Source organism: Vicugna pacos, chromosome 19 (assembly GCF_048564905.1).
Source record: "Vicugna pacos chromosome 19, VicPac4, whole genome shotgun sequence".
Taxonomy (NCBI): Eukaryota; Metazoa; Chordata; class Mammalia; order Artiodactyla; family Camelidae; genus Vicugna; species Vicugna pacos.
Window position 1 is genome coordinate 43,861,792 of NC_133005.1, and position 13,358 is coordinate 43,875,149.

General features: G+C 34.7%; 1 protein-coding gene across 5 annotated transcripts in view; it reads right to left on the reverse strand.

Moving 5' to 3' along the window:
* Positions 1-6,659: 6,659 nt before the first annotated feature.
* SYCP2 (synaptonemal complex protein 2) overlaps positions 6,660-13,358 on the reverse strand; it is a 66,754-nt gene continuing 60,055 nt past the window's right edge. For 4 of the 5 annotated variants that reach the window (XM_072944497.1, XM_072944495.1, XM_072944496.1 and 1 more), the window contains 9 exons: positions 11,761-11,851; positions 11,415-11,558; positions 10,735-10,862; positions 9,521-9,615; positions 9,328-9,427; positions 8,851-8,909; positions 8,620-8,695; positions 8,460-8,516; positions 6,660-7,516 (listed from right to left, as the gene is read on the reverse strand). In XM_072944497.1, the coding sequence (XP_072800598.1) occupies positions 7,442-7,516; positions 8,460-8,516; positions 8,620-8,695; positions 8,851-8,909; positions 9,328-9,427; positions 9,521-9,615; positions 10,735-10,862; positions 11,415-11,558; positions 11,761-11,851 (825 nt within the window). In that variant the 3' untranslated portion in view covers positions 6,660-7,441. The remainder of the gene's footprint in view (positions 7,517-8,459; positions 8,517-8,619; positions 8,696-8,850; positions 8,910-9,327; positions 9,428-9,520; positions 9,616-10,734; positions 10,863-11,414; positions 11,559-11,760; positions 11,852-13,358) is intronic. The other variant, XM_072944498.1, reaches the window with a different exon arrangement.

Below are 13,358 nucleotides of genomic sequence, written 5' to 3' on the forward strand. Positions count from 1 at the left end.
AAGATACACATGCTGAAACTGTTAGGACAATACAGGTGTATGCCCTGAAAGACCAGCGTACACCACCCAGTCCACGCCCTGCCTTCTACCCGGAGAATTCCTTGGTTATAGTGGTGACTGCAGGTGTGGCCAGAGTACAGGCTCAGGAAGGACCTAAGCCCTCGCTCCAATTCTTACATTCCAAGTTGAATGTGTTTGTTGCTCAGAATTCTGCTTTGGGTATTTATTCATAGCATTTGTGACTCTTCCATGCTGTGCACTATAATTTCAATATGTTAATGAGCCTAGACATCACGGTGGATGCATGTAGGACACCTGTGACTGGGCTAACTTCGCAGGTGGTGATGGAACAGCTGGAGAACTACCTCTAGCAGCTGGAGAGCTTCCCAGTGGGCCCTGAGGTCAGAGATGGCAAAATCTGGCACCAGAGACCACCAGTTTAGCAAGGAATTAAATGCCAGATGGAAGCCACACAGTCTACTTCCCACTCAAGGATCTACTGGGCATCTGTGGTACCAGGATTTGGTGGCATTTAAGCCTCTGCAGTAATGTCCATAGAGTGTAGTATTTAAGTTTCTGCCTGGCTGCTACACTAATGCTGCAAAATGTTTTCTCTCTTCCACGTCCTTTCCCATGTGTTCTTCTGGAATAAGGGTTACCACCATCCAGCTCCGTTTGGTTGAGGAACTGGAGTAAACCTGCACCAACATGCTGTTAAATTGTGATCCAGGTAAGAAATAGAAGTCATTAGCTACAATGATTATTATTTTACTCTGTTTAAAGTAGGAAAATCAAGAAGTGTTAGCTATATTAGTTGGCATAATCATTAACTTCTAATGCAAAATTGATTTAAATCACTGTTTCTGTTAAATAGTAAGATAAAGTGAGCAATAAGTTTTGTAATAGCAGAGAGATCTGATCTTCAAAATGTTTCTTCTAAACTAAGGGTCTTGCAAACTATAACCCACAAACCAAATCTGGCCTTTTTCTTTTTTTATGGTCTGCAGTCTAAGAACAGTTCTTACATTTTTAAATGGTTACATTTGACGTGTTTATACAAGTACCTACATGATGTCCTCAAATTTACCATTTGGCCCACAAAGCCTAAAACATTTACTGTATTGCCCTTTCAAAGACGGTTTCCCTACTCTCGCTCTAAAAACTTTTTTAAAGTTTAAATAAGTATATAATAGAAAATGTTGAATTACACAGAACAAGCAACTAAATTTTGTTTCTAAGTAAGCTTAAATTTTAAAGTTTTAACGTCAAATCTGTTCCAAATTTCAAACTCATAAGCTCAACTGACAGTAGTTATTTGACATGCATAGAATGCATATCGAGTTAGAGAACTTACAAAGTCCCTATTGATACTAAAGGCAAATGTTTCATTAATGTGAGACCTACTCTTTCAACTTCATTTTATTTAAAATTATTGCTGTCACAGCATAAACAACATACAGGTTTTATGCAACACATCTGTATTCCTGAAAAAAAATCAGTTTCCCTCTAGATATTGTTTTAGAATATTTCCATGGGCTTTTTTTTTTTTGACCCAGTTATGTTTTTTAAAAACACGAACCATTACAAACATAACATCTTCTTTGGTCATGCAGCCTGTGTATATCTGATTTGCCTACACAGTTCTTCAGAGGTGCCAATAAAATGGAAATCCATAGAATTCTGCATGACTGCTTTAAAAACACATAGATCTCACTTGTAAGTACAAGGAAAGGGTTCGTTTCTTACCTCTGAATATAGAGCTAAGCACAGTGTGTGTCATATAATGGATGCTCCAATGGCTGTTTGACTTACACTTTGTTATCAAGTTAATAGAAATGCCAACACAATACAGGATTTGAGGAGCTGAGAGTTTTAGGAGGCACATGGCCCTCTCTGAACTTTGCAAATTCCTACCTAGAAATATTCCACCTGTTCACTCATGTATTCACATTGTGCAAGCCTACTTTTCTAGACACTCTCTTTAGGTTCTGGAAATAGTGATGAACAAGACAGACAAAGTTCCTGTTCCCATAGAATTTACAGGAGTGCAGGTTTATGGAGGGAAGGTAGACATAAATTTCTGACACCAGAAAATGCTACATGATGGAGAATGATCTTAACGTGAATAGGTTTGTGAGGGAAGTGCTTTCTGTTTAAATGGAGACCTGAAGCCCAGCAAGTTCCCAGGATGACAGAATCACATCAACAAAGACTCTAATGTGGGAATGAGATTGGTCAATGAATGATGCTTGAAGGAGACTGGAAGAGGAGAGGAGTAGGAAATAAGGGTGAAGAGGCAAAGACGAGGTCAGCTCGCATGGTATACGGGTAAGCCATGGTGTAAAGGTTGGGTTTTTAAGGGCACAGGAAACCTTTGGAGAGGTTTTGTGTTGTTGTTTTTAATTCAGATGAAATGGAGATAACATGGAATTAACAATGTTAGTACAGTTCAGTGGCACCTAACACATTCAGAGAGTCATACAACCACCACTTCTATCTAGTTCCAGAACATTTCCATCCCACCCAAAGAAGACCCCTTACCCTGCAGGTAGCTACTCCATTCTCCCCTTCTCAAACACTAATCTGCTTTCTGTCTCCATGGATTTCTACAGTCTGGATATTACATGTAAATGTAAGTTGAATCATCCAATATTTGACCTTCTGTGTCCATTTTCTATCATTTAGCATGTTTTTGAGATTCATCTACACTGTAACATTAATCAATATGAATTTCTTTTTATGGCTGAAAAATATTCCATTGCATAGATATACTACACATTTGTTTATTTGATAGCCATTTGGGCTGTTTCCACCTTTTGGCTATTGTGAATAGTGCTATTGTGAACATTTCTTTACAAAAGTATTTGTAGAGCATCAGTTTTCAGTTCTTCTCAGTATACACTTAAAATTAGAATTGCTGGGTCACATGGTAATTTCCTTTTTTAACTTTTTGAGGAACCGCCAAACTGTTTTCCACAGCGGCTGCCTTATTTTACATTCCCCCAGAAATGCACAAGGGTTCCAATTCCTTTACATCCCTGCCAACACTTACTTTCTGTTTTTTGATTCTAGCTATCCTAGTGGGTTTAAGTGGGATCTCATTATAGCTTTGATTTCCATTTTCCTAATAACTAATGGTGCTTGATGTATGTTAATAAGTTTGTTAGCCATTTGTGTATCTTCTCTGGAGAAATGTTTACCACCCATGTCCTTCGCCCATTTTCTAAATCAGGTTGTTTGTTGTTTTGTTGTTGAGCTGTAAGAAATACCTGCATATTCTGGATACTAGACCCTAATCAGATAAATGATTTGCAAATATTTTCTCCCATGCCATAATATGTTCTTTTTTACTTTTATTTAAGTATTCTTTGATGCACAGAAGTTTTTTTAAATTCTGATGAAGTTCAATTTACCTTTTTTTTTTTTCCTGTTGCTGATGTTTTTGGTGTCATATCTAAGAATCCACTGCCAAAACCAAGGTCATGAAGACTTACTCCTATGTTTTTTCCTAAGGGTTTTACAGTTTTAACTGTTTTAGGTTTTGGTCCATTTAAAGGTAATTTTTATATATGGTGTAAGATAAGGGTGTCCAACTTCATTGTTTTGCTTGTGGCTACCCAGTTGTCCCAAAACCACTTGTTGAAAGACTATTATTTCCCCACCAAATGGTCCTGGCACCCTTGATGAAATTCAGCTGCATGTAGATGAATATGTTTATTTCTAGACTCTCAATTCTGTTCCATTGGTCTATGTGTCCATCCTTATGTAGGTAACATACTGTTCTAACTTAGCTGTGTAGTATGAAACTGGGAACTGTGAGTCCTCCAACTTTATTCCTCAAGATTGCTATGTTAAGTTCCTTCCATTTTTACGATTCGTTTTTTTGTTTGTTTGTTTCTGCAGAAAAGACTTGGAATTTTGATAGGGATTGGATTAAATCTGTAGATTGCTTCAGGAAGTACTGCCATTTTAACAATATTAAGGCTTGGAATCTGGTGGGATGACCGTGGGAGTCTTTCAACTTATTTGGGTCTTTAATTTCTTTCAGTAATGGTTTCTAGTTTTCAGTGTTGAGATCTTGCAACTCCTTCATTAAGTGTATTCCTTTTAATATACTTCTGGGTTCAGTTTGCTAGTATTTTGAGGCTTTTACATGCATAGTCATTGTGCTATTGTTCTGTAATTTTCTTGTGATGGCTTTATCTCATAGCAAGGTAATGCTGGCCTCACAGAATGAGTTAGGAATATTCCCATCTCTTATTTCCTGGCAGCATTTGAAGACTGGTGTTAATTCTTCTTTAAACATTTGGTGGAGCTCTTTGTTGGGAAACTTTATGATTACTGATTAAATCCATTCACTTAATTGTAAGTCTGTTCAGATTTTCTGTTTCTTCTTGAATCAGTGTCAATACTTTGCATTTCTAGGAACTCATCCATTCTATATGTTCTCTAATTTGTTGGCATACAGTTGTTCATATAATTCTCTTATAATTCTTTCTATTTTTGTAACGTCAGTAATAATGTTCCCAATTTTCATTTCTGATTTTAGAAATTTTAGTCTTCTCTTGATCTTAGTCTAACTAATGGTTTATCAATGTTCTTGATCTTTTCAAAGAGCCAACTTCTAGTTTTATTATTTTCTCTGTTTTCTGTTCCTTTTTTTAAATCTCTAATGTTTATTTCCTTCCTTCAGGCAGCTTTGGGTATAATTTGCTTTATTTTTCTGGTTCTTTAAAGTATAAAGTTAGGTTCCTGACTTAGAGATCTTCATTTTTAATGCATATTAATGTGAAGCTATCCATTTCTCTGAGCACTGATTTCAGTGTGTTGCATTTTAATTTGTCCCAAAGTATTTTCTAGTTTCCCTTGTTATTTCTCCTTTGACCCATTGGTTATTTAAGCGTGTGTTGTTACTGTAGAATTTTACATAAGGAAGTGGCATGATGTGATTTATGATTTAGCAAGAGTATACTGGCTGCTCTGTGAACAAGTTGTGAAAAGGCAAGTGTGAATGCTGGACAGCAATGAGGAGGCTGTTGCAATTGTCTATGTGAGAAATGATATTGACACTGTTGAAGGCAGTGATAGTGGAAGTGACAGAAAGTATATTTATGTAGAACATATTTTGGCAGTAAAATCTACAGGACTTGTTGATCGACTAACCAGCCAAAGGAAAAGGAGCAATCAGGAAGTACTTCTAGGTTTTGGCTTCAATATCTGGGTGAATGAAAGTAACATTTACTGAGATGGAAGGACAGGTTTACTTTTTTTCTTTGGTGGTGAGACAGAATGCTGAGGGAGAGAAATCAAGAGATTTTTGAGAATTGAGATGTTTACTACAGCTGTCAATAAAGCAGTGTATATGACATTCTAATGTCCAAAGTAAAGGTCAGAATGTTTATACATTTGAAAGTCGTCAACACAGGGATGGTTATTACATGCTACCAGATGCAGTTACCTACAGAGAAAGAGGTTGAGGAAGAGTGACAGACTAGGAATGAGCCCCACGTTAAGAAGTAAAAGGGAAGTCAGGAATGAGATGAGAAAGAGTGGAATACATGTGCCAGCCAAGGGTTTTTAAGTGTTAAATGGCACTGAGGAGCTGAGTAAGAAGATAGAGATTAGATTTGGAATAAATAAATAACCGGTGATTTTTCATAAAAGCTGTTTCAGTGCAATTGTAGAGACAAGCTGGACTGAGGCAAGGTAAGGGACAAATAAGAAGTGTGTGAGTTAGAAAATAGAGAAAATTCTTTTGATATGTTCTGTGTAAAGGTGAGTACAGAATTTCATAGGGAGGGCAGCAGTTAGAGGGGAACTTGATGTTACAGTCCTTTTTTTTTTTTTTTAAATAAATGTGGGCTATACACACCAGTAGAGAGAAGTCAAAGGTAATAGGATTAAGAGCACTAGCAGGTGGATTAGATGGTCTTGAAATAATGAAGCTAATCTGTCACTGGAACATGTGAGAAATCAAAAAATGCTGGTGATGCAGATAACATGTGACATTTTAGGGAGAAGAGATGAGGAAGTGTGAAGTAAGGCCATCCCCTAAAAAAGAATTAAGGAGAGGTACTGATATATAGTAATACTCTTGAAATGTGGTCATAAATTTAAACCTTGGTTATATGATTTTTCTCAAGTGATATTCAGGTTATGGAATGAGGGGTGTGATCCAGTGGATAAAGTTGAGGAGAAGAGAGAGGACAAGAAAGTATTATTTTGGACTAAGGACTCCAGTGTGGGGAAGGAAGGACAGACGAGAGGGTAACAGGCACAGCAGGAGTGGTGGAGTAAACAGCCGGGACTACTCTGCAAGTTGGGGTGATGTCTGAGGCTGAGGTTCAGGGCACATAACTACTGGTAATGACAAGGTCAAAGGAGAAAGGTTTAAAGAGCTGGGTTGGATTACACATACAACACAGTATGGGACCGAGTACGACGTAAGCAGGGAGGTGTGTTGTGATGGGAGTGGTTCTAAGCCACTTCTACCACTGTACTTAAATACTGGTAGTATTCAAACATGCTGCTACCATTAAGCAGGCAAGTTAGGCTGCCTGGTATTATGCTTAGGATGTCTGAAAAGGAGGATATTGTTTGATCCAATGTTCATAAAATAGGAAAAATAATAATTTATAAAATAAAACAATTGTAGAACATTTATCCAACTGACAAAGCATTTATTTCAACATTAATATATTACACAATCAAAGCAAATTAAATGTGTATTCATTTTAATAAGTTAATCTAGCAAAATATTACTGCAGTGAACACTAGGGTTTAAAAGTACTTGTCAAAAAGCCTACTTATGAGTTAATAGCATGTCTACCTAGAATTAAAATGTTTCAATAACATAGTAACCATCTTAGACTCTTTTATTGCCTTCTAATATAGTGGAATCATAACTGAATAAGTATACTCTCCAACAGTGTGCTGCAAGTACTGATGGCCACGCAGGTAAGCATTTTAAATCTGACTTCTCCCCCTTCTATGCGTCACTAAATTTTTATTACTTGTAGTATATTCTGAACTAGTAAACAAATTTTAGTAATACTTTATATTAGTTCAAACTGTTTTCACTTAAAATATATTTTGTATGATAAGTTGTAGTTTATTAAAGGAATACCTAGTTTTGTGAATATGGTTAACTGAATATTTGTCTCATGCATGCAAAACAAGCCAATTCCTTTTATTGTCTGATTTCCCAAAACTTTCTTTAAAAAGGGTAATAGTGTACAGACAAAAGTCCTTTGGGCTCAGAACCATGTTATAGTGACTGTAGGTTCTTTCATTGATAAGATATTTCTTTGGATTTGGAGGTTCCTACAAAGGCAGTCTTGCCTGGGTGACATGTGTTTCTCTTTATAGAGCTACTCTAGTATTTCCTTACTTATACACAGAAAAGCATAATTCGATAAAACTCGCTGATAACAACTAGGCGTCACACACTGTTTCTTTCATGAGCCATGAATAATGACATCAGTCCTCTGCGTACTTTAAGAAGCTCCTCCTCTTGCTATGGTCAAAGGAAAAAAATTAGTTTTGTACTGATAATTTAAAATCAAAATTTTTAAAAAATCAAGACACTGTATATCAATGTTCATTTTATCCAGTCCCCCTGGGTATATTCCTCGATATCTACAGGATTATGTGCTCATCACTGATATTTTAGATGATCAATTGAGAGAAGACTTCTAGTCTTTTAAACCCCAAATCAAAGAAATTTGTATTTACTGTTTAAAGGAAGAAAGTAAACCAAAATAGTCTAGAAAAGAATTTCAATAAGGATCAGTCTGGTTAACTTATGCCACAACATCCTGATCCTTTACTGTTTCAGCGTGTTGAAGTTCTATTAAAATTAACTAAGTACATTAAAATATCCTGTATACAAAGATTAATACTAACATATACATAAAAATACCTCCATCCTTGAGAAAATGCCAAAGACATGTTCACTTGGAGAAGTCCCTTTAAGACATCTTCCCCCCTCTCCAGGGGACCTTTCCCCCAGAAGTCTACTAGACTTTTGGAAAGTCAGCTAATTTTATCCCCAATCTAAGTAAATGAAGTCTTGCCCAAGTAGACAATAATTCACTCTGGGATCACTCTGTCCTGACACACCTTCTTCAGAAGACACAGCAGGAGAGAGGTCTGTTGCAGTGCACAGTGCTTAGATACATACAAAGAAATCATTCTTCTAGCTAATTTTTAAATTTTCAAATTAATTTTTTTTTTCTTAGGAGAGACTCATTATTTAAATCACCTCTGATATTTTACTGTAAATTTTGCTCCCTTATTTTAATTTAAAGAACTACTAGAAGAATCCCAGTGGGGCTAAAACTGCCTTCTCTCAATCCAAAAAGAAAGGAGAAAAACCTGTGGAAGATTTTTCCGTTTAAAAATATGAAAGCATGATCGATTATGCCATTTGAAAAACCCAAACTAGAGAGTTGATTTACCATTTCCTTAAGAAGCCTGTCTTGCAGCATTTTCATGTTTTCTTTCATCAAACACATCTGTGAATAAATAATTTCTCCCATGAAATTTATTATAAAATTTTCACAGCAAAAAAAAGTTAGACTAATAATAAGATTATATATAAAAACATAAAATGTATACCTCAGATGTAAAAATAGTTTCTTCATAACCAGTGTTGAAGACATTCTTGTCCAATGAAGCTTTTAAAAGGTGAAGCCTAACAAGTAAAATAATGAAAGTTACCTTTGTATTGTACTTTAATTAAATGGCGATAATATAGAATATATAATTTAACATTTTAAACTAATACAAACTTATTGTTAATAAAAATATAATGTCATAGATTCTAATGATTAAGAATGTCATACGAACCGCTGCTGTTCACTTTTTTGATAGGCACTGAACTTGTGAAATATCTTTTCCCAAAAGTCCTAAATTTCAAAATACAAAAGTAGTTATGACTAAAAATTAAAACTTGACATTAGAATTTACTATATTTCTATAATTCCTAATTTAAACAAACAACTTGGCTATATGCTAAAAATATTACAGATATCACTCTGGGATATAAAAAAAATTGAAAGCAAAATCTTTCGGAATTTCTCCCTTATTACAAAGGTATTCATTATAAACTAAATCTGTATTTTAAGTGTGTGTGTATATATATATATATATATATATATAAATGAAACTAACTAAAAATCTAAGTTAAACTAAGTTATATTCTAAAGAACAAAAACCTTTATGGTGTGCTCTATCTAAAAGCAAAAGGTTAACAGAGGTTTTCCTGAGTATAGCTCCTTAAAAATAAGGTTTTAAAATTATTTTTAAACTCTTAAAAGCGCAAACCACAAATTCCTTCTCCAAATCTTTTAAAGACTGTGAATCTTTTTCAAAATTCTCCAGCTCCTCTGTGATGATGAATTGGAATTTATCAAGTTTTTTGATCCTATTAAAGAAACAAAATGATTTTTTTTTTAAAATGATAGCTCTCAGACTACATAGCACTTAGAATATTTCAGAAGGGATTTTTAGTACAGACCTATACTCCTGAATTTGATGGTTCATTGTTTTTATATGCTGTTGGGCTGTTTTCCACAACTGCTTAGTAAAATAATCCATCAGTTTCTGGTGGATCTGAAAAATAATTTTTAACTTGAAAATCTTTACAAAATAATAATCCAACCAAGACTGTATTAAGACCAAAGCCTTTTCCATGAAATATAAATGACTAAAGAGAATTTAGAAAAGTGAAAAAAAAAAGTGATTTCAACCGAAGTGTTAATAAATAAGCTCAGTCAGAGCAGAGTCTCGTTCCACCAAAGAGGTTCTAACTGAGGGTTGAATTGGTAAATTATTTTCATTAAGTACATCACATTCTACAATTTACAAAGATGCTAGTGATTGTAATTCTCCTCAGGAACACAGCCTAAGAGTCCACTCAAAATTATTTATTCCATTTTTCATAAAATATATATATTCACATCTCACAGATGTGTAACAGAATATATGAAATCAGGGCTTCTCTGTTTAGACTTGGATAAATCAAAACAAAAGAAATACACAGAATCTCAATTTCAGATTTGACCACTGAAGAGAAGAAAAAGACAAAGAGATAGGGCTGATAACCTGTGCAGGAAAATATCTTTTCTTAACAGAAGGACAAAATGAACTGTTGATTCTAAATATAGGCATGTGAGAAAAGGAGATGGGTGGCACAACAATAATTAAAAATTATTTTAGAAAGGATTTTTGCAAACATTACCTCTTTGGAGCCTCAGTAACTAAGGATACGTAAATACAGAACTGGTGAAACTAAGTGAAATGGACTTCTGTGATGGAGGTTGCTCACCCTTTATACTTACTTTATTATAGTACCTGCAATGGCAGTCACCTCTGTGAGATAAACAATGTATTAAAAAGACTAGACATGAAAAGAAAATTGTTCAGAAAAAAAAAATCACAGAAGAGTCAAAATGTTAAACAAATTGAAAAGGAAAACAGGAGAGAGAACCCGTAGAAAAAGAAAGGGCACAGGATAATGCACAGACTTTAGAAGAGAAACTCGGCTCTTGAGAGAGTAAGGTTTTTCACCTAGGACTCATTCCAATTTTTCACCAGTACATGAGGAAAGGTAAGTTCATGAGTGGGTTTTTGGTTGCCAAAGGCTCTAACAAACTGAGTCTAGTAGAAAGTGTGGCATGTTGTCGTATTGAGTATAAATTACAAATCATAATTTAAAGAATGACAACTCACGTGAACTTTCGTCTTGAATTCTGTGTTGAACTGCTCATACGCAATCCCTACACCTGCTATTTCAGTTTCCCAGTTCTCCCCGGGAATAGAAGAGTCATTTGTTGATAACGGAGATACACTTTCAGACACTAAAAAAAAAAAAAAAAATGAAGACAATCAGCTAAATTTAAGGTAAGCATTGTTACAAATTTAGCCTTGTTTGTCATGAGGCTGAGAACAAAATCTATGTTATTTTCAGATTCTATATGTAATCTAAGGATTATGAAATCAAAGGCAGAATTTATATTTTTTAATTTAAAATATTTTTACTTAAAAAAATCAGTCCAAATGTCCCATTTTAATGTTACTGTTTCTGCTTTAATACCCATGCTAAAAGGTTTTTTATAACTGGTTTAAACTACTTCCATGTTATTAATCCAACTATTTAGTGACACACTAATCTATCAATAAGTTCATACTCCAGTAAAACCTGTATGTGGTAATCAGTGATAGAATGATGAGGGTGGTCTATGAGTAAAAAGACCCTTACTATAACATCATTCAGATAGAGTGTCATCCTTCTTGGATGTATCGAAAGTTGTCCTTACAAAGGGATTTGCTTTATGGATGAAGTCACTAGAGATCTAAGATACCACCTTCCAAAATAACTGCATTCTGATACAGGCATTTGATCTACCGACCTTTGTCATTGTGATGATCTGCATCTTCGCCTTTAGATAGTTTTTTGGGAAGCAAGTTTGCTCTTTCTTCCAGTTCTACTTCATCATGATTACTTAGGTTGTCTTCTGTGTACATTCGTTTGCGACTAAGATGTTGTGTAGGGCCTTAGGAACAGTTAAAGTCTTTCAGTTAACTTGTATAGTTTCAGGCAACTGCATTAAATTCTACCTATTGTACTTGTTTTCATTTTGACATGAACTAAATTGAATAAAGGTATGACTTAAAATATATAACTCCTTTAGATGGAATTTTATAGTACTTCGGTAATTAATATATTATTTAAAAAGCAGGTCTATGACTGCAAACCTGATGCATGAGTGGAGTCACAGGGCATGTCACACTGCGTTTTCTCTCTTCCTTCACTAGACGAGGATAATGGAGATGCTGAATGACTATCCTAAAATATTTATCAGAAATTGGAAAAAAAATTCTGTAAGTACTCTTGAATTCATCTTTGACGATCTTACCCAAACCCTAAAGATAATAAACTTCAAATGTTATCAGTTCTTTTTTTTTTCCAAATTGTTTGGTTTTTATCTCTATCATCTCTCGCATTTACCTCAATGTTAAAGAAATCAAAATCCTAATGAGGAGGGACAGAAAAGTAGTAGTAGTTTTAAAAAGCCAACTCAAAACTATTGCTATAATTTGAGTCAGGGAGCCATAGAAAATCAAAGTTTTCTAGACTACTTCTTTCAGGCTTTATCTTTAACTGAGCCCCATCTTTGTCCTGTAACCTTATGTTTTACTGTTTCAATACACAAGCTTCTTTGTTCCAAATTAACCTTTTCTCTGTTTTATGAAAATGCATGTCCACTTCCCTTTCTGTACTCAGGTTATTATTCTTTCTCCACTCAGTCTGTATATACCAACCTACCCACTGAGGTTCAGGTCAAAATTCAGCCCATGCCAAGCTGTAAAATTCTGTCTTAAATTTCTGTATTTTATGGGTAATTAGAATATTTTTGTTGATGGATTGATGGGCTTTTATAGGGGCAAAAGCTTAACCAAATTCCTATATAGTCAGGAAACTAGAAAGTCCTAATTATAAATATGTAAGTCAGTGGTTTAGCAGCAATAGCATACTTAAGACCTTTTCATTTTAAAAATTTCAACTTGTTATTTATGATCAAACCATCCCTACATATTTTAAACATCAAATTTTCAGATAACATTTGAAAAATACTAAATTATAATTATCATTAAAACCCCATCATCTGATTCAGTTTAAGGGAAGCTTGATAGCTAGACGACCATCTATACCTCTCTTTTGCCTCAAATACAATTTTCATATTTGGAGGTAAATTTCCACAAACTTGTTCTAAATTATAACTGCTTACATCTGAATAGCTGTTTTCAATTTTGTGTTTCTTGGGTAAGTGGGGTCCTCCCTCAGTATCCACAGTGGAGGGGGGGTTGGTTCCAGGACCCCCTGCAAATACCAAAATCCACTGATGCTCATGTCCCATACAAAAAATAGTGATCCACAGTTGGCTAAAGCCACAGACATGGGAGCCGTGGATGTGGAGGACCAGCTGTACTACAGACTCTATTGTTTCTATTCACTACGGTACTCTTAACTGGGCTGTGAATGAACAAGACATATAGAAACCCCAAGGAAGTAAGAAAACTATTTAATAAAAGAAAACCACAACATTAAACCAAAACTACTTAACTTTTGAGAGTAAATCTTCATTACTAAAACTCAATACCCACTCATAATTTTAGAAAGCACTTAGACAATTACAACATTAATTTGATAACAAGTACACCAAACCCTTAAAAATGAAAAGACCACATAGCACAAAGACTGCAATGGAAAAATACAAAAATTACGATGAATAACATTTTATGATTATCTATATTCAGAATCCAAGAGAATCCAGGCAGGCATTTATGATGAT